Genomic DNA, 21,249 nt, shown 5'->3' with positions numbered 1-21,249 from the left:
GCATGAGTTTCGAGACACCATAAACGGAAAGTGTGTCATCATCACCTCTGGGCAAAGTGACCGGGGGTGAAAAATGCGTCCCACGCCCGGTCATCCGTCACCATAAATGCACTGGCAACGGGCGCCGTGGAGAGGGCCCACCGGGCAGCCGCAGAGCGGCCCGGCGTGCCCGCCCTGTCTTGTTCTCCTGCCGCAGCAGCGCGGTAGACGGAACGCCTCGGCCCTTACGATGTTATCCCGAGACGGGCCAGATTGCACGGGATGTGACTCATGCATTTAATGACCCCACACCATTCTGCCAGAATGTGGCAGGAACTAACACCGAGCGTGGCGGGAGCAGTTGGGGGTGACAAGACACGTGCACTCTTTAAATGCGGCTTTGGGCCTTTGACTGGCTGACACCTCATTAGTGGGCCCCTCGGGGGCCACTGTCAAGGGGCTCTCTGAGTCGTCGGGGAACCGAGTGCTCGGGGGTCACTGTTCACCTCCCCGAGCACTCTCTCCCGAGAATGCCCTTTCTCCACCCTCGGGGAACCGAGTGTTCGTGGGTATCGTTCACCTCCCCGAGCACTCCCTCCCGGGCACGCCTGTACGGATCCTCGGGGGACCGAGTGCTCGGGGGCTGCTGCACGCAGCCCCCGAGCAGTCTCTCTCGGAACTTCCTTCAGTGGGTCCTCGGGATACTTGGGTGCCCAGGGGGCCACCGCTCGCGGCCCCGGGCACATTTCTCCCGGTACTTAGCTTTCTTGATCGTCGGGGGACTCGGGTGCTCGGGAGCCACCGTATACCTCCCCGAGCACTTTCTTCCCGGTACTTAGACTTCGCATATCATCGGGGAACTTGGGTACTCGGGGACCACTGACTGTGGCCCCAAGCGCCCTCTCCCGGGACTTAATCTTTTTTACCTTGCGGAGGAGACTCCGCGGGATAGCGCCACGTGGCAGATTGCTGGCCTGGCCTCGGGATTCGGGGACCCCCGGTTCCTGATTCACTGACAGCATCGGATAATCTGGCGTTAAAAGCAATACAAACATCGGACCATCCGGTGTATACAACAGTAGAAACTAGCTGTTGGACATGCACTCAAACCTATTTTGAACACCGGATGTTCCGGTGTAACCTTGAAATCCATCACCGAACTACCCGATGTGTATACTTGAGCCAACTGTGCCATATTTCACTACGCATTTGTTCCTTGTGTATAATCTTCTGATTATTGGACCATCCAGTATGTAAAACTTCTCTCTTCATTGAAAATCTTATAAAAAAAATACTCCGGTGAAGCCTCCGATGTACACTCCTCTCCATCGTCAGACCATCTTGTGTGTACAACTCTCTTGCTACGGAAATGCACCTCTGAAAAATGTTCTGGCGTATATTTCACATCAACACCGGACTATTGATGTGTTCTTCAGCCTTTTCTTCTGTGTCAAAATACTCTGACGTGTATACTTGTTACTATCCGGTGTATTATCTTTTTTAAGCATCGGACCATCCGGTAAGTGTAATTTTCTTTGAACTCATCAAATTCAAATTTTCTTAAGTTCAACTTTGGTGGCTTCTTCATATATTACATCCATAAGACATACTAAAGCATATACTTGACAAACATTTCACATTAATCACATTATCATTAATTGATAAAATCACATACTAAAAAAACCATGTTCGCTACAAACTCTCTTAGAAATTTTTCCTTTTGTTCATTGTTAAGCCAATTGCAACACTGTAGCCTCTAGAAGTCACAATCTTTGCTGGCGAAGAAAAGTAGGCAAGTGAGCTACTAATAATTTATTTCTATTTTGGAGCGTTTCCTGTAATATGTTACTTTGCTCAACGGCTGGCCTACTAGCCTCAAAACATTTATATATAATTGATGCAACATTGTCCTTAAATTGTTAGAACAAACAAAATTTAACAATTTTAACATATTATCTTTAGGCTCGACTTGGATGCGCTTTTTAGGCAAATCTAGAGTCGAATACCCGCTAAACATGTTTGGAGTCATTCTTCCCAGCATTGACATATGTCTACCTCTATCAAACATATGAACTCTATTGCATCCCAACCGTATAGACTGCATTAGGCAGTAACACTTGAAAGACTGAACATGTGAGAATCATCATCGCTCTTAGAATATCCAGGTTGAGTCAACCATTTGGCTCATGTGTGCTTTTAGTAGTTTGTAACATTTTCCTTTTGACTTCAAAGAACTAGTTTGAAATGCATAGAATTACACGTGAAATAGTTCAACGTTCGCATGAACCAAGGAGATTCTTGCATCCTAACCCCTCATGTTTCAATTATGTCAGCTAGTGGGAGCGTTTGAAAAAGAGAAAATAAACACTTATCTCTACTACTTAAAAAATATATAGCGATTTTCGCACCAAGACTCCTGCCCTTACCCGGTCCCGCTCCTCTCCCACTTGTCCAAAAGGTGGGGCCTGCACCAACACCCACTCCCTTGTCCCGTTCCTCACCTCCATCTGGTCGCTTTCCATCCTGCTCCTCATTGCTCCCTCTGATCCCGCTCTATCCCCATGATCTTCCTCCCATCCGTGAACCACCCCTCCACCCTTTTTCACTCTCCGTTGGTCAAGCGCGTCAACTTCTAGCCGTAGCGATCTGTGCACTGCCACATTCCTCTTGGGCCTCACTATCCAGGCGTGGCCTCCGTGCTCGTGAAGACGATCTCCTCTCTCATGCCCAATGACGACACCGGTGAGGTATTACCGCGCGAAGCCCTACTCCTATCTGAATCGAGAAAATTGAAGTTGGCGATTCGAATAGGTGTCTGTGTACCGCTGTCTCTCCGGCCGCCGGCGCACCTGTAGGTGCATTTCCCATCCTCTACGGCTAGATCCCTGCGATGTTGGGCCTCGGAGGTGAGGGCCACCATGCGCTCACTATCCCAGCCACTCTTCTTCTCGCTCGACTCGATCCCGCCGCCTCCGTACGCCAATCTGGGTGTGGCACCCGCTATACTACCTTCCCTGTCGTCGTTGAACTCCGACCCACCACCGTTCGGGCTGCCACTGATGAGGGCGAGACACCAGCGGTCAGAGCGACATCCCCTTCGGCTTCGTGCAGCTTAGTTTACCGTCGCCATTGATGAAGCACGAGGCGGCCACGGCGATGGAGGGCTGCAGATTGGACAACGACGATGTGGCCTTGTACGATCTCATCAACGCCTACATGGACCTGGATGGGCTGGACCCGCTCAACTCCTCTGAGGAGCGCCATGATGACTAAAACAGTCGTGCGAGCGGCACGCGCGCTGGGAACACGACAGAGAGCCAGTCCATGCCAGTAGAGAGGAAGGACGGGGGCAAGTCCCTGGAAGGAGGTGTTGTGGCACTGTTTGATATGGAGCTTGCAAATGGAGAGTTCATTGAGGCTAACAAGAAGAAGATCATGGCAAACGAGCGTCTTGCGGAGATAGATTTGATGGACCCTAGAGAGTCAAGAGGTGTGCATTTTTTTTGTATGTTTGGGACATTCATCCATTTTCCAGAATCGAGCATTGTATCTTGTGGAATTTTTCAGGATTCTAGCAAATCGACAGTTTGCAGCGGGGTCAAAGGAGTGCAAGATGAGGTACATTCAAGAGCTTGACCATAAGGTACATGTATTGCAAACGGAGTCTACTACGCTCTCAGCACAATTGACAATGTTGCAGGTTTGTTCTGTGGAGCTAATGGAGATTTTATGGCATAATAATATATTGATTTTGTGCCAATATTTTTCATGATCATCTGAACCCGAATGGGTGGTAGCTAGAGCTGGGACTTTGGGTCGTGTTTTTTGGGCTGGCCCAAGCACGGCACGACCCGGTCTAGCCCAAGCACAACCCGGCACGAGTATAGATGGGTCGGGCCGGCCCGACACGATTCACAGGCTGGACCAGGACTTGATATGAGGCACGATGGGCGGCCCGGCCCAGCACAAAATATGGGATGTGCTTGAGCCGGCCCGGCACAAAAATAGCCCGATGCACGATGGTGATCATATGTGTGCAGAGATGGTGATCGTATGTGTGCAAACATGGTGGTCCAATCCCTGTCACCTCAATGTTCAAGCTCACATGTGTGTGGACATGGTCCAACCCTTGTCAAAACGGTGACATTGAAAGAACCAGTTGATAAATTCGTGATGGTTTACAGGTACAACAACATTTATATTAGTCAAAGATACAATACTCCACTCCACTATCCTCGAGCCCAGTGGTTATACCATCCAACAGCTGGCAAATAGACATGGGCTCAACAGCGACCAAGAAATCTTATGTGTTCAAAACGGTACCGGGCCCGTGCCAACACGGCCCGATGAGGCCTGTCGTGCCTTTGGGCCGGACCTGGGCCTAGCTGGAGGTGACTCGAGCCAGCCCGACCCGGCACGAACAACACCTCGGGCCATCCTAGCACGGCCCGAATGGCCCGAGGTCCAAAGGGGGCCGGGTCAGGCTGGCCCAACCCGGCCCAAGTCCCAGCTCTAGTAGTAGCACATGATACATTCTTCGACCAAGATAATTCGAGTAATTTCGGATGACGTGGGTTGTGAATCAGTTACCTCTATATTGTATCATCATTTTTCACCATGTTTATACAAGGATCTAAATGGGTGGTGTTTTGTTAATATGTGTTTTGCAAATATCTGAAATTTTGAACTCACATTTTCATCTTATCCGTAAGAATTTAAAAGCTGTGTTCTGCGTTTGAATCTGTTGCAGTGGTTGTCTATTTGGCTGATCAAATGATACTAAGTTTGGAAAATAGCTTATTAGGACTTTGGAGGGAGTTGTGGAGATGGGTTTCGATATTTTGTTGAAGAAATAATGTTTTCATCTAAAAAAGATAGTGTACAATCATTCTTTGTAGTGTTGGTTGCACAGTGACAGCGGTAGGGAAGCTTGGGTAGAAGGATTAAGGACAAGGATGGGCGAGCAGTCAGGACTACAATTTGCATATGTTCAACTTTGCCAATGAGAATTATGTTGTTTATTTATGGTGCCATATCGTACCAGGTGAGCTATTAGAGAAGTTAACAATGTTATCGTGTGCAAATTTTTAGCTCACGTTGTAACACGTGGGAAATCAAATAATAAAGTGTAAAAGAGAGATTGAGCCTTTGATATGCATGTTAAACACTTTTTGACTAGTGACCGCACCATAACCACTCCCAGCACTCTCTTGACACTGGTCCACCAACCATTAGGCCCACAAAACTTAGATCCTATTTGGCATGGTTTGTGCTTATATACAATCCATTTTCTGAAGAATTACGTGAAAAATAGATTATGCTTCTCCAAATTATACAATTCATTCTTAGAATCCGCTTACTGATACTCTACTGCAGAATTCTTTTGTTTGACACAACTTCTGCAAAATCCTCTAGAATCTACCAGCAAAAACTGTAACAAACAAGACCTTAATTTGGTCAAATTCCCAACTTCTGAAGCATTTTCACATGATATGCCTGATAAAACACACACAAAAAAAAAAAAACACAACACAGGTACAATAAAACTGAAGACAGAGACAATATAACACATGTATAGTATATACCAACACACATTTACAATTGCGAAATAACAATCACTTATTTGCCTAGAGTGTATTACTAGTACCACTTTAGTAGCACGGCCTGGCCATACATAGAATAGGACGCGTCATGCGTGAGTGGCATGCATCATCCTGACCTCAAGAAGTTCTGATCACCTGGTCTGCTCCCCCAGTCATGCTGAAGGCTGGCCCGGTTATAGTAGATCCAAGCAAAGCAGAGCATGACAAAAGATTGAGCACAGGAGGGAGAAGAAATGGAGTAGGCCTTGGCGTGGGACAAAGCAAAGTCGGGGAAACGCCATGCAACGCCGAGAGGACGGAAGAAAAATTCATCACTAGACAGACTTAAGTCACAGAAGCAGGCCAGATCTGTCTCAGCATCTCCCTGCACTCTCTTTCTCTCCTTTTGATGCATGTCCCCTCCCTTCCGCTTTTGCACTTTATCTTTCTCCAGTTCGCAAAGCCAGTGGGAGTAGCGCAAGTGGCACTACCTCTCTCCAGTCCCCAGTCACCACTCTGGTCAGAGTAGGCGCGAGCAAAAGATGAGCTGCAAATGCTTGCAAAGAAGGCAACACTGCTTACAAGACAGCTTCTTTTCTCTGAACCATGAACATGGCGTTGCTTCAATCAATAATTCATCCGAACAGTCCGGCAAGAGAGTTTTCATCCGCAAGCAAAGAAACAAGCTGCACATATTTACTGAAGGCAAGCTGCATTTCAGTTGGTTTTTGAACTTTGAGAAGATGCACCAGTTCCTAAACCCATCTAGTGTTTTTACTACACGACAGTATGTGCATGTACAATGTCTGATCCCCGTTCGGCCAAGATCATATTTATCAGGCATCCCAAGAAACAAAAACACTTGAGATTCTTGGTAGATGCTAGTGCAAAAAGAATAAATAACAGGGACGTTTGGGATGTGCTCCGCAATCATGGAGTCGGCACTTACATCTTACAAGTCTTCCAAAAGGCGGTGCTCTATAGTTTAGCTCACGTCCTTTCAACATTAGCATGCGTGTCGGCTGAGCTCCATGGCGCCAATTATTCAGAAAACTGTGCATATGGTAAACCGCCCATCATTTCCACTGTTTCAGGGCACGCTCGGGATCGGTGGTACGATCATACCCAAGACTTCACCAATGGATCTCATCATGTAAAAAGTCAGTGGAAGTGTGGAACAGTCACCAGTTAACCCTATGCAATTTTCTTACTGTTCTTTGATGAATACTCTGCGAATGAAGTCCTGGAACCTTCTTGAGTATAGCTTTGGGTCTACAGCGGAAATGCAGCCAGGGTTGACTTGGAAGGACTTGTAAGCATGCTCAAGCTTCTTAGTTATGTCATAGTCCTGAAGAATGTCAATTATTCCGAAGAAGAGGTAGACATCCCGCGATCCTCCACTTGGCGTGGTTATGAACAAGTGTCTTTCATTTAGGAGAAACTTGTCTAGTATTTTCTTTGACCTTCGCTCAGCATGTGCGGGCATGTGCATTCCTAACTGGACCAATGGTTTCCTGATATGACCAGGCAGAGGTTGGATTAGCCCAACGGAAAAGACTCGACAAGATCACGAGATGCAATAGCTAAAGGTATCTTAATAGTTCCTTTATAGACATTTGACTTAAACAAACAAACATGACCAAATGATGCTCCTCGTTTGTTGGCTACAAAGGAAGCAACAAAGTAGGATCATGATGAGAACATTAAATTGCATTACTGAAAATATACAACATAAAAGTCAGCACTTTGCCATAGTGGAGACTAGCGTTAGAGAACAACGATTCCTAACTGAACATTAAATTACATAAGCTAGAACTAAAGTAGGAGTATGAACTACCTGTCAAGTTAGAGAAACAACGATTCCATTTATGCTACCCAAATTATCAAAATAGTTTCACTGATGTGCTCATAGAAGCAACTAGTGGCTACCTACACACCTACACCCAAAATTCACCAGGATGAAATATTAAAGAATAGTTGACAAGTTCTGAAGGACTACCGCACCTGATATGGGCAATAATACAACACATTTTTTCTCTGGTGACCTATCATTTTCTATACTCATAATACTGAGATTGATCAATCACTGGGTTTCACGCTTTATTACGACCAAGTTCATAAAGGGTTATTTTCGTTATTCCTAAACAGTCTACATTACTTTGCAAAGAAATTGAAAGAGAACACGAAAGTAATAAGTTACCGAGAGTCAATAATCAAATCTCTATCCTTGCATCCAGATTCCATAAAGCAAAGCTCACAAACATCGCCTCCACCTTCAAATGATTTTCTTTTACCAGTGGATTCTGATCAGGCACATCGTCAAGGTTAGACAAAAATTGGTGGACTATCAACTTATGAGCAAAATACATACATACCATAATTCAGATTAGTTGAAACTAACAGAGATCCATGCTACTTACTTGACAAACCAATATACTGGGATAGGCCTATCTTAGGCATTGAGAAATCATTACGAAAGTGAACTCCTAGTAACAAGCTGTAGTCCATAATTCCTTGTGTCTCTAAAAATGTGCAGTCCATCTGTATTTGCCTGTGCGATACGAACTTGGGATCAATCTCATAGTTGTCATGATATTGCAGCCAGTGAACTTAAGTTAATCTAATGGGCAACTCACTTCATAAGCTCCTCGTACCAAAATCTCTGCAATCGGAATGCATAATCAAGATCAAGGTCCTTTAGAGTTGTGGTTTCATCAATCTTCTGTTCCGCTTTGTCGATAGTCCGACCATGTGAGGAACCTTTCAAATCAAAACGCCTATGGATCTTATACTCTGAGCAGCAAAAATTGCCCATTATAATGAACCGGACCTATTTGTCAAGGTTGTCGTCTTGTCATTGCCGAGATCATTAGTATAGAAATGTAATGGCAAAGAAAAGAATTAAAGGAGCTATGTATCTTTCACGAGACTATTGCTTACCTTAGGGCAGCCAGCTTGCTTAATGCAATGTGTGCCATAAAACCTTGTCAATAAAGTAGACTTGTATCGATAAACATGTTCATAGTAACTCCGCAGCATCCTAATTAGAACCTGCTAACCAAGATACTGAGTAAGCCGATGTTTATGTCACCAACTAAAATTAGTGTATACCCTTCCTCATAAACAAGCTAAATTTAAAGATGGGCAACAAATCTAAGTTCCAAAGCAGAAAACAAAAAGAGCAGGTATCGCCAAAAAAAAAAAGGTATCGCGAAAGGTCTTTTCTGCTATTAGAGCTGTTTTTTCAGAAATTGTTTCGGGAATTAAAGCACAGAGTTAAAGATGCCCAAAGTAGTAGAAGAATAATGGAACTAACAACTAAGTGCCTCCATGAATGAAGGGAATTTAGTCTAGCAAATCAAAGGCATTATCTCTAACGACTGACCTTCACTTCGGCCTTCTTCACGGTTTTAATCATGAACCGATCATCCTGCGTAACGAAGAAGCAGCTCCCGCTCTTGCCCGGGGATGCCAGCTCCCGGAGAGTGTCGTTCCCGCAGATGGCGAGCATGTAGTCCGCAGGATCCACCCCGAACAGCTTCCTCAGGTGCCTGGCATCACTCAGCAGTCAGGCAATGTATCCACGCGCACAAAACAATCGCAGTTCTTCTCCAAATGACCAAATTCATGACCACCAGAGCAATATAGCACCTGAATACGGCAGGGCAGTAGTCCTTCCACCGGAAATCTACGGAGTGATGCGGCGGCGTGAGCTTGGACCCCTCTGGCGGGAACCGCGTCCACACCTTCTCCCGCGGGTCGAAGTCCGACGACGAGAGCTTCCTGAACGGCAGCGCCGACGACTTCCCCACCGAATAGCTACGGCACGAAGACCAGACCAACACTGAGACACGGATTATTCCAAGGACTAGGTAACGTAACTGCGGCGAGAGCATTGCTACCTTATGCCAAGCTGCAGATTAAGCATGAGGCTGTAGCTCCGGTGGCCCTTGAGAATGGTCTCCCCGGGTCTCTTGCCCATCTCCTCCGCCACCCTCTGCGGCCTCGGCCGCGGTGGCGGCGGCGTCATCGTCCGGAACGGCGGGGCCGGTTGAGGCGCTGCCCATGGCATTGTCCTCGCGCTGCAGCTACGGCGGATTGGTGCGGCGACGATGTCGCAGGTGATGTCACCGGCCTCGCCGTCGCACTCCCAGATGCATATCCGCGGCGCCGTGCACTTGCCGTCCACGGACAGCCGCTTCCGCTGCGGCAGGTAGCTGCAGGGCGCCCCGCCGGGGAGATCGCCGACGCCGCGCCAGCGGGGGCCGATGCCGTGGATGCAGCAGTCGTTCTGCTGCGAGGCGGCGGCGGCGGCCGCGGCGCGCGGTGGCATGGGCTCACGGCTCACTGCCTCACTCGGTGGTCCGGTGCCGCTCGAGCACGGGTGGGTGCGTGGGCTTCTATGGTAGTACTAGGTTTCTCATTTTAGGGAAGGGGATTTGACGAGACGAGAGCAGGAATAATGGCTGCTCGGCTTCGGCGTGACGGGTGGGGTGGAGGAGGGAGGGAGGTGGTGGCCGCTTTGCTTTCGCTTTGGGTTGCTTTTGTGCGCGTCGGCTTTGGCACGGGACGCGATGTCAAGCGGGCGGGACGGGGAGGAGTACAATATACTGGCGGCTGCGGAGCCGGAAATTAAAAGGCGCTCCCGCTCGGCGGGGCAGGGAGCGGCGCACGCGGCTGGGGCGTCGTCTTGGTCGCACGGCCACGGCGGGTGGGTGGCCGAGGAGGAGCTCCAACCGACGCATCATATTTAATGAGAGGAAGCTTTAAAAAAAAGAAAAATATACTTTAAAAAACTTATATCTCATTTATTAACCCATGCTAAGAAAAATATTAACATGCAAATACATATAAAATTATGTATAGGTGTACTTAAAGAGCATCTATAAAATTAGCTTCACTTCATTTAGAGTTTTATTAATTTCTTCATAATTTTTACAAAGCTCATAAACATAAAGTAAACATGTTGGTTTTTAAAAAAATAAATAACTAATTCTTTTGAGTTTTAAATCAAGTGAAACAAATTTTGTTGGTTTTCTTGTAACATGATCTACATGATAAAAGTATTTATACTCACGAAAAAAATCATATATTTTCTATGAGAAAATTATTTGTTAAACCTAGTTAAATGCATAGTTAATTATTTGCTAATCGAAAAATCATTAAATCAACTTTTTTAGTCTTCTTATATGATCATCTATCTTCTAAAAATACATAAAATTATGAAATAGTTATTGTAACGTGCAAGATTAAGTAAATGTGTTGCAACTAGATCAATTCATAACTAATCTATCGCACCCCTAAAATTAGTGAAACCACTTTTATTAGTTTAATTAAGTGATGATTTGTGTAGGAAAAATAATTGTAGACATGACAAAGTTAATTACAATGCTTTGTCTTAACACTAGTTACGTGGCCGTACGTTACAACGGGAGCTGAATATCTTCACGCTATAATATATGTTGTCATCGTCTTAATAGTGGTGATAGTTAAAAATTTAGACGTAAAATTTTCATAAACAACTATGAATCAACTTAAGAGCATTAGTTAATAAACATGGGTAATGAACAAGAATATTCTGAAAACAATCTACCATGCCTATATTATAACAACAATATTCAATGGCCAACAATATAGTATTTGTGTGTTTTCTCCAAAGCTATGAATCTACATGCTTGATCTAAGACCAAGTGACAAATCAGGCAAAATGAATCGAATCATGGAGAGGATAGCGTCTTACCCGGAGTGGAGAAGAACCTCGTGAGGTCAAGCCCTCCGACGAGTGGCTGCCAAAACCCTAACCCTAGCGATGACGGAGCTGGAGACGAGCACCAAGTGCGGTGGAGTGGAGCTCCGGTGGGACTGGCGTAGGACAATGGCGTCCGGGAGGAAGAAGGTGCGACAATCAGACTAGACTCTATGGGTGGCCGAGGGGAGGCGATTTGGGGACTAGGGATAGTGGAGAGCGGCGGGTTTTTTGGATATGGGAGGCCCACCTATCTGGCACATGGGGAGAGGAGGGATTAGGGAGAGGACATAACATCCAGTCTCGGTGCGAGAATCACTACGTATTTTTAAGTATTTTTAAGTAGTAAAGATGTTCACTTATGTTTGTAAACTTTATAAAAATCATGTAGAAAATAATGGAACTTAAATAAAGTGAAACTAATTTTATATATCCTTTTAAGGTACACCTACATAAAAAATATGTGTTTGCATATTAATATTTTTCTTGATGTGAGTTAATAAATGAGCTGCATATTTTTTCTTTTTTTTCTAAGATTCCTCTCCATGAAATATGATGTAAAGGATATTATTTTTGAAAAAAATCGCAGAAGGTCTTAGAATTGTCTCTAGTATTTTTAGAAGTTTTTATGGTTTTTATGTTTTTTTTGAAATTTTTATGCCACGTCATCGAAACACTACCAATAGTGCAGCCGGAGTTGTCACCATATAAAACGAAACTATCATTAAATATAGTTAAAATATAAATTACTCGAATTTAAATGATTGGAGAGGAAGCAACGTACTTGAGCAATAGTTGAGTGAGACAGACTTTTCCCTTCTACGGTTTTTCACGCGAGTTTTGCGGCTGGATGGGCCTTCCTACCCAGTCGATTTCGCGCCATGGACTCGTAATTCCGTATGGCCCAGCGAAGGAGAAAACGTAGCGTAGAGAGCGACGGCAATCCGCGGCCTCAGCGGTGCGGTGGTGAACTGGTGATTGCGTCGGTAGCTTACATGGGCTGAGGACAACCCATATGACCGAAGCCCGTACTAAGCTCCGTGAAGAAGCCTTAGCCTTTAATATTGGAAGCTGGCAAGCCCACCTAAAGGCAGGTAACAGGACGAGCAAGAGCTGTACTGTTGGTACAAAGAAAATGTACGGGCGATCAATATATCACGGTTCATCAAGGAAGAATGGTACAATTTTATATAGATCCAACTGTTATGCCAACTTTGAGGGTTTAACAATGCATTAAGACACTTCTCAAAAAACGTGCAAGAAGCTGGGACGAATTCAGGAAAAATGATTGCTGGGTCACAACTAACTCATGGCACTAACTTACAGCTTCTAACAAATGTAAGACCATACATAATATAGGGATAAAATTAATAATAAAATTTTGTGACAAAATAAACTTTACAATAGTGGTTACATCTTATTGTTGCACTTTACAGTTACGGTCTTCCATCTCTTGAAAAGCGAACTATCACATCATCATTTGGAATTGTAGCTACAAATTTTTGCTCCATGAAGCATATGATAGAATCATTCATAAATTTATCGTTGATATGATTTTACAGTATTGTTTCATAATTTTTATTGCTGAAAAATACCCCTCAACCGATATTGTAGCGATAGAAAGAACAAGTACTAGATTAGGGAGTTGACAGACCAAATGAAAAGTAAGATGCTTTTTTTATCCACCATTCAAATTGGCAAATCTTTCATTAGCTCCCACATTATCAATGTAAATATGACCCTGGCCAAGATCCTTCAGATGTGTTAAACTAAAATCATCAGGGTATGACTTAACCAACTCCATTAAACTCTCAAATTTGAAAGGATCAAAAGAATTCTTGGGATTAAAAGCAGCGATCTGGGTAAGCAGTTTAGAATTTACCTCATTAAAATTGTCATTGAACTCTGTAAGCTGCAAGTCAATAACTGGGTTCAAGCAATTATATATATGGTGCTAATAGTCAGTGCAGTTAGTCTTTTGCCTTGGTTTATGCCAATCAATATACTCGTGTGTCATATCTAACTTTGGAATGCCATGTCTTCACAAAAAAGAGTATATGGTCTCCAATAGGGAATCCTAAATATCATCTCTAATTTGCTGAAATTTCTGCTTGGATATTTCCTTTGTAACAATAGTGATAAAAAATTTACATGTCAACATTAAGTGCAAGTGGAACACAAAGTCGGAACCCTTGAGATAGCCTATGATACCACAAGTATGACGTCTCTTCGCATCATTTGGACCTTTTTTTAAACATATTGGAGCACTTCAATAATAATAGGGAACAAATCGTTTAAGCTCTTAAGAGTTTTATAATGAGAACACCAACGAGTGTCTTCAACTGTTTGAAGGGACTACTCTTGATTTAATCCAGTTCCACTACTCAATTATCCAATGCCTATGGCTTTTCTTACTCTCTCATGTTGACTTTCTCAAATCATATTCTTCCGTTTGCAAGAAGCTCCAGCCACAGTATGCAATAAGGATACCATGTCAAAGAAATCACTAACATAATCATTCTTTTAAGCTACTTCAATAATGACTAATTGCAGCTGATGAGCAAAACAATGGATGTAGTAGGCTGAGCTATTTTCTCTCAAGATTAAAGCTCTCAAACCATTAAAGTCAACTCTCATATAACTGGCTCCATTATAACATTTGCCTTTAACTTATTTTAATTTCAATCCATGCTTAGCAAAATAGAATATCAATGTTAGATTTGAGACATGAAGTTGATGTCTCTTTCACATGAACAACACTAATAAGTCTCTTTTATTAAACTAAACTTGTTGAAATACTACAAAACCACTACCATTTGCTCATTGCCAGAAATATCAGCTGACTCGTCTACCAATAAACAAAACACATCACCACCAATTTTTTCAATGATAGATTTCACTATGATCTAAAAAACATCATTAATTCATTATTTTAATAGACTATGAGAGATAACATCATTTGTAAAACAAAATTATAAAGCAACCTTTCTTACCTCAGCAAAACAATTTGCAATATCCTTTTTGAATTTCTGAAGCCATCATTTGATTATTTCCAGGTGCATTCCTTAGAACAATCTTCTTTATTTTGCCATTTTGCTCTGCCAAAAGCTATATCAACTATAGAAAATTTTCATTATTTTTTACTCTTTTGATTCCTCATTACCGCAAAAAGCTAAACCTTGATTCAGCAAGTATTGAGTAGCATTAATTGAAGTATTGAATCAAATAAGATACTCTTCTTTAGTGACATTTCTTTGCTTATTGAGAGCAGCATCAATAGATTGGTTAGGCTTCACCAAATTGTTACTTCTTTTCACTGTCGTGTTATGAAAAATATCACATCTAGTGCCTACATGATCTGGAAGCCTATCTGATTAGTTCCAGCCATCCCAATCATCTATTGCAAATGCATCGTTCCCACCTTGGCTCCCATCACAATCTCTAAACAAGTAGCAATATAAACAAAAGCACTTATCCACCTTCTCGCTATACTCTATCCAGTCATATGTAGTGAACCATTCAGGTTGAAACAGACATGGATGACCCGCTATGAATCTCTGTGGATACTTAAAACCATGTGGTGGCCTAAAAGAACCTCTAATCAAATACTTTCATCTTATCTCATCTTGTAGCTTGATATTCTTCTTCTATCCGCAGGATCATAAGGAAGTTCATCCAAATTTACCTCGTTTCATGAGACCTACAAAGAACGATGAGTAGTATGATTAGTGTTTGATGCACCGCTATCTCTTCTTGAAGTCCCACCATCATGATCCTCAGTATCACCAGCTGGAGGTAATTTTCTTTTCAATAATCGTTCCATCATACTTTGATGGACTATAAAATTATTGAACAAAATTAAACGCTAGAGTCTATAGTAAGAGTATATACCATATATGCAAGCATGGTGTAAGAAGAATAGAGGAAGGATCCTCCTCAGCTCCTAACCATGCAACTAAAAAAAATCAAAAGCCTAAGATTTTAGACTTAAGAACCAAGCGGGCTAATGGGTGGATGGAGATCAATATGAATCAATGACTCAATGTGATAATAAATGAATGGAATTTTCAGTGCGGAATTAGGGCTTAGGTACATAACCTTGGGCGCTTGAGAGCAGAGACCTCGCCGGTCACTCCCTAGATGCTAATTGTTGAACGTGAGAAGCCAAGACCGATGAAGGGGAAAATGAGCAACATGCGGATGGAGCAATCAAGAGACCAGAGTAATCACATTTTGTGAGCTACTGCTTTAATAGATTTCATGTTGTAATTGGGCTACTGATCAAAGGGCGAGTTGTGGCTTCACGGGCTGCTAGCTTCAACGAAATGGCCTTATGATTTTGTGATTTGGCCTTAGTTTGTTGTCTGCTAGCATGTGCATTAGTGGATGGGCCGAGCTGCTGGGGTCATGTTCATTTTTACATGGGGGGTCATAGCTATGAACACAAAAGGGGTACATGGGTTTTAGCATAGGGGTGTCGGGGTCAGTCTCTGACCCCGATGGCATGTCATGGCTCCATAGTAGGTTATGTGTTCTTTTTTAATTTACCTTTAACTTTGCAAAAATATTAATTTTAGTTAAGCTTGGTGGCTTCATTTTCCAGTGGTAGCCTCTTCAGCCTCAACCTCAATCGCAACCTCCTCAGTAGTAGCTCCAAGCTACTCTTAGACGGTGCATCGTTGTCGACCCTACTCACTATAGGGTCTCGGTTTGTGATAATTTTTTTTTGACTTTATCTTTTTCTGTAGATGTTAGTGGTCCAAAAATATAGTATACATTCTATAGGAAAAATTTGAGCAAAAATTCTCCTAAATGCATTTCTAATTAAACATTAAATCTTTATCTCTAAAATCATAAATTGAGTGTTTGACCACTTCAAAAATTTATTGAACTATAAAATTAATGGAAAGTAAATAAACCTTTATTGCTTGGGTTGGCTCCCAATAAGCGCTTTTGGTTTAAGTCATTAGCTTGACTTAGGTAATCCGTCAATCGATACCTAGAAAATGAGAGATCGTGACAACGGTCCCTCCAAAATCTCTCATTCTTAGTTCAACTGTTTCTTCCTTGACCTTCTTCTTTCTTGGGAAATGTAAAACAAATGCTCTTCCTGGTAAGTTGAACTTAATGTTCCCTTCTTGCATATTGATTAAACAACGTACAATTCTAAGAAAATGTATTCCGAGAATAATGGGAATGCTAGCATCCTCGGTATATCAAGTACAATAAAATCAACAGGATGGGAGATTCCTTTATCATGAAAACAACATATTCTTTAATTCCTACTACTCTAGAGTAGGAAGCATTAGCAAATTCTACATGTAATTATGATGGTTGCAAAAGACCAAGATCAAGGTTTTGATAAAGAGTTAGAGGAACCTTCAATATGGGGGAGACTTGTTTGCATAATTTGAACTAATTCATTAACCGATTTGTCCAAAACTTCAGCATATTGTTTTTTAATATCCTCTACCTCAATGGGCTTACTGTTGCTTGGAACCCTCAACATCTTAACTTGTTCTACCGGGTTTGACTCTAGTTTACCTGTAAAATGGCTAAGGATTCTTGTTTATCCTTTCGCGATCTTCATGACATGGCTTTCTATGGCTTTAATCATGTTCTCAAAATTAATGATATTAACAAATAAATTGTTTATCTTGCTAGACATGTTGGAGATAGCCATATCATACTCCTTAACATTATCGATAAAGAATTCATTTTGTTCCGTTTGAGAAGCTACGAATTGTTTTAGCATGGACTATGGAATTTTTATTATTTTGAGGATACATATTACCTTGCGGCCTAACCACATGTCAATTGTTATTAGAATTACCATACGGTAAATTTGGATGGTTACGCTAATTTGGATTGTAAGAAGCGTTACCTCGTATGAAGTTAGCATCGATGATCTCACTGATCGAATTCACTTGAGTGTGGTTGTTGTTAAATTGCATTAAATCAAAAAGCTTGTCAATCTTATCTTCAAGATTAAATCCCTCCATCATATTCACTTTCTTTAATCTTGACGCCCTCTCATTGTGCCATTGAAAGTAAATTTCTAAAATGTCTTTAAGTAGTAGTTACGTGTCATTGATTGTCTTGTTCATTAATGTTCCTCTGGCTGCAACATTTAGGTGTGTCCTAAAATCTCAGTTAATAGCATTGTAAGAAGTATGAAGAATAATCCAATTTAACTCATGATTGGGACAATTACTGAGAGTTTCATTAAATTCCTCCCAAGCAGCGCTAAGACTTTCACCATCGCTTTGTTTAAAAGAAACAGTTTGATTATGTAAATAAGAGATCTTATCTAGAGGGTAATACTTTGATAAAAAAATACTTAGATGTGCAAATTGCCTAAGATGTGATGCTACCAATGGGTAAATTATTTAATCATTCTTTTGCTTTTCCACGAAGGGAAAAGAGAAAAGCTTTAATTTAATAATACTAGAATCTACGCCTTCTTACTTCATCATTTCACATAACTCAGAGAAAGATTGCACATAAAGTATAGAATCTTCATTGGGACTACCGCAAATTGATTTTGTTGCACTAATCTTCTGTGTGGTGATCGTCGGATGAGCTATCAGCAACCTCTGTGTGGCATTTGGTGGACTAGTTAAAGAGCTAAGCTTATGATTAACATCTTCCAATTTAGCTAACTTGTATCTCTTCTTTTTAAAAAAACTTGATTAAAGGGATCTAAATCTAAACTACCAAACAATGTTGTTAGTTTTTCATTATTGACCCCCTCAAAAAAGAAAAAATGTAGAAAATAAAATATAGAAAATAAATAAAACAAAATACTAGGGAAAAAAAATGCAAACTTTGTATGATGATGCTTGCCTCCCTGGCAACAGTGCCAGCAAACGTGTTGCTTGCTTTGTGACGTGTCCTTGTTATACGCGGTTGTTCTCCTAATATCATTTCAAAGAATGTGCAATATGAAATCTCTAGAGTGACCCTAAGTTTAAATATCAATCACATAGGGAGGTGGTTGGTTTACCAACCTTGCATTGTAGTCTACCAACCACCTCCCAGGGAGAGGGTTGGTTGTTCTCCTAGTGTCATTTCGAAGAATTGCAGTACGAAATCCCTAGAGTGACCCTATGTTTAAATATCAATCTTTTAGGGAGGTGGTTGGTTTACCAACCTTGCATTGTAATCTAAACTTGCAATTACTTAATGTTTTTTGTAATGTAGAGGAAATTAAATACTTGTAAATAGAAAACTCTAAATAATAAATCTACTATTAAATGTGAGAAGTAAATGGTGCTAAAGTTAACTAGAATGCCAAAAATGATTAAATAGGGTCAAGGACATGTCGGAACCATGTAGCTAGTTGGTTGCGTAGATTGGAAGTTGATCTACATGTTAGTGAATAAATAAAATAAAAATCAACTGTAAGAATTAAATATAGTTGTCATTTAGTTGGAAAACACTAATCTCTTTATATCCAGTGGTCTCTTATGTGTGACATTGGATAAGAATGATCACCTTTGAGTGCACACGATACCGTCACATCTATTACGGGACGAATTATGAAACAACACTTTGTGTGTCATGGCTGTATTATCGATCCCCTGTGAAACTTTTTTTTTTGCAGGCAAGTATAGTCCTTATCATGGAGTCCAATCTACAACTTGGTCATCCAAACAGTCGTTGCCTCCCTATGTATACCTGATCCTCATATTTGCAGCCAAGCAAGCCTAAAAAGGGTGAGAGACAAATAAAAAGGATTTGCATAAAAAATGGCTATGTTAATATTACTTCCGATCTACAATAGTGCACTACATGACGGCTAAGCGCCCCTATCCCTAATTAAACTACTCGCTCATCGCAATAGAAATAAAGCATGTAATATAAATAAGGAAGACCATCATCAAATAAATGAATACTGCAATTGAAGGCAAAGGGAGGTCAATCTCTACCTACTGTTTCTCCCTCTGTAGAAGATCGATACACTCACGGCAATCGCATATGTTATTTCCTAATGTCTCTCATGATATGTTTTCAGCTGTCCTTATAGTATATTATAAATATATTTGTGCAACGTTGTTACATATATGTCCAAAATATGCATATATATGCTCCTGCTAGTTTATCTGTTCGAGTTCATGATTTATTTATAGATTAAATTAAACATAAAAGTGTTGATTTTCTCAACATGATCATCTAATTAATTCGTTACTTCTCCAGATATCCCTATCAACGAGATGGCCATACTTCTTGCCTCAACCTCAATCCTCCGAATTGGGATCCCCTGACTTCAGACGATTTGAACTCACGGTGACTTCAAATCATTGTGAGCCGTTGTGGACCTATTATATTATTTAAGTAAACTATGATGTAGAAGTTTACATTCACCTACTATATTATTTAAGCAAACTACAGTGTAGAAGTTTATAACCACCTATTAATTTTACATAATTGAAGTCATGAGCAAAAAAATATGTAAAAAAGAAAAATAAATAGTACAATAGTAATAAACAAAAATAATAGCACAAATAATATCTCATTCCAAACCATGCACTATCTGATGCGTTTAATAAATTCTCGTACAACTTAAGGGATGTTGTCTTTAAATTTATTCTTATTGTATTTTAGTAGGTCAATCGAGAACTTCTTTCTTAGTTCGTGCACATCCTGTAAGTGCATTATATATCATTGTAATTGTCAAAAAAGTGCATAATCAGATAACCAATTACTTAATGTAAACCATAATGCCGTTGAGAACACTCACAATACAAATCGGTGGTTATAGTTGTGGACCGTTCCGCATGAAGTTAATAACAAAAAAAAGCTCAAACTTACAGAAGAATAAATTGTTACATCTACGTGGACAATCTAATTGATTGGATCGATGTTCTAAGAAATTTATCAATCTTTTGTCTTTGAAACATAAATTGATACTATACGATACCAATCGCATATGTTGTGAATCCACTTTGGGTTTGCTACTTCCAGAGCTAGATTTAGTTTATTGAAAATTTTGGGAGTTTTCAACTGGTAGTGCATTATGGATTCATTTCCTTTAAACCAATCCAGTATAGCCAGTGGGCCCAATACCGATACACTTCTAGCCACCATATCATATGCAAATAGCATGAAATACCTGTGGTGACATATCGGCAATAGAATCTGCAAACAATAGTCACTATCATTAGAAAAAACTAAACCACGACACAAACGAACAACAAAATAAAACATACTAACTTGCATTGTGAAATATCGTACTCCATCTCAGACCACGTATCAAACATTGTTGCCAACAACAGAATATCAAGCTTCCTTCTATGCGATGACTCTCATCCAAAGTTAGACACCAATTGTGATAATAAGAGAGCTCATAAAATTCTGTGCAAACATGATGACTACATAAATATATTATATTGTACCTAGAAATGAAGATTCATATAGTGATATTGAGTGTCCTTTAACAGGTTGATCCCATCGCATACATACATCCTCACGTCCATGTTGAAACAATCATATGTCTTATATTTTTGCACATCTATTATTTCCTTGACCTTTTTTAGGCTTAAGCTAATCGGTTGAGAATTAGTGCTCCGAATCCATTCTTTCCTATAAACAATATATTGCATTAGGTGCAATAACAAATAAGAACAATGTATATAAACAATATATATTATATAGAATTAGATAGACATACTCCAAAGTCTTAGCATTGTCTAAAGACACGATAAATTTGCAAATCTCGCCTACTAACTAAGATGCATTTGTCGGCGTGATGGCAATGGGAAGAACATATAGTAACGGTTGATATGTTCTCTTCAAAAAATTGCCACGCTTGGCAGGACTATCTACCATCACAACATCATATGAACTTTTTTCTTCTTCGCCGTCATGTTCAAAATTTGAACGTTATTTCCTCGTGTTTAGTTTCGAGTTCAACAAAATTGTTGCTATTTTTTGTCTGAA

At 41.1% G+C, this 21,249-nt stretch overlaps 1 protein-coding gene and 1 pseudogene across 1 annotated transcript; one reads left to right on the top strand and one right to left on the bottom strand.

Annotated features, from left to right (window-relative positions):
- The first annotated feature begins 2,897 nt into the window (after nucleotides 1-2,897).
- LOC133910493 (bZIP transcription factor 29-like) lies at nucleotides 2,898-4,756 on the top strand (annotated as a pseudogene).
- Nucleotides 4,757-5,544: 788 nt separating this feature from the next.
- On the bottom strand, nucleotides 5,545-10,271 carry LOC133912101 (phosphatidylinositol 4-phosphate 5-kinase 2-like). Its single transcript, XM_062354681.1, has 8 exons — nucleotides 9,464-10,271; nucleotides 9,213-9,380; nucleotides 8,947-9,112; nucleotides 8,502-8,612; nucleotides 8,198-8,391; nucleotides 7,982-8,112; nucleotides 7,762-7,864; nucleotides 5,545-7,075 (listed from the first exon to the last, which is right to left on the bottom strand). Exons 1-8 carry the CDS (start codon nucleotides 9,892-9,894, stop codon nucleotides 6,769-6,771), a joined length of 1,611 nt encoding a protein of 536 aa, XP_062210665.1. The 5' UTR covers nucleotides 9,895-10,271; the 3' UTR covers nucleotides 5,545-6,768.
- Nucleotides 10,272-21,249: the final 10,978 nt, after the last annotated feature.

Source organism: Phragmites australis, chromosome 3, assembly GCF_958298935.1.
Source record: "Phragmites australis chromosome 3, lpPhrAust1.1, whole genome shotgun sequence".
In the NCBI taxonomy this organism is placed as follows: Eukaryota; Viridiplantae; Streptophyta; class Magnoliopsida; order Poales; family Poaceae; genus Phragmites; species Phragmites australis.
The sequence above is the reverse complement of the archived record's forward strand: the minus strand, read 5'-3'. Positions and strand labels throughout refer to the sequence as shown.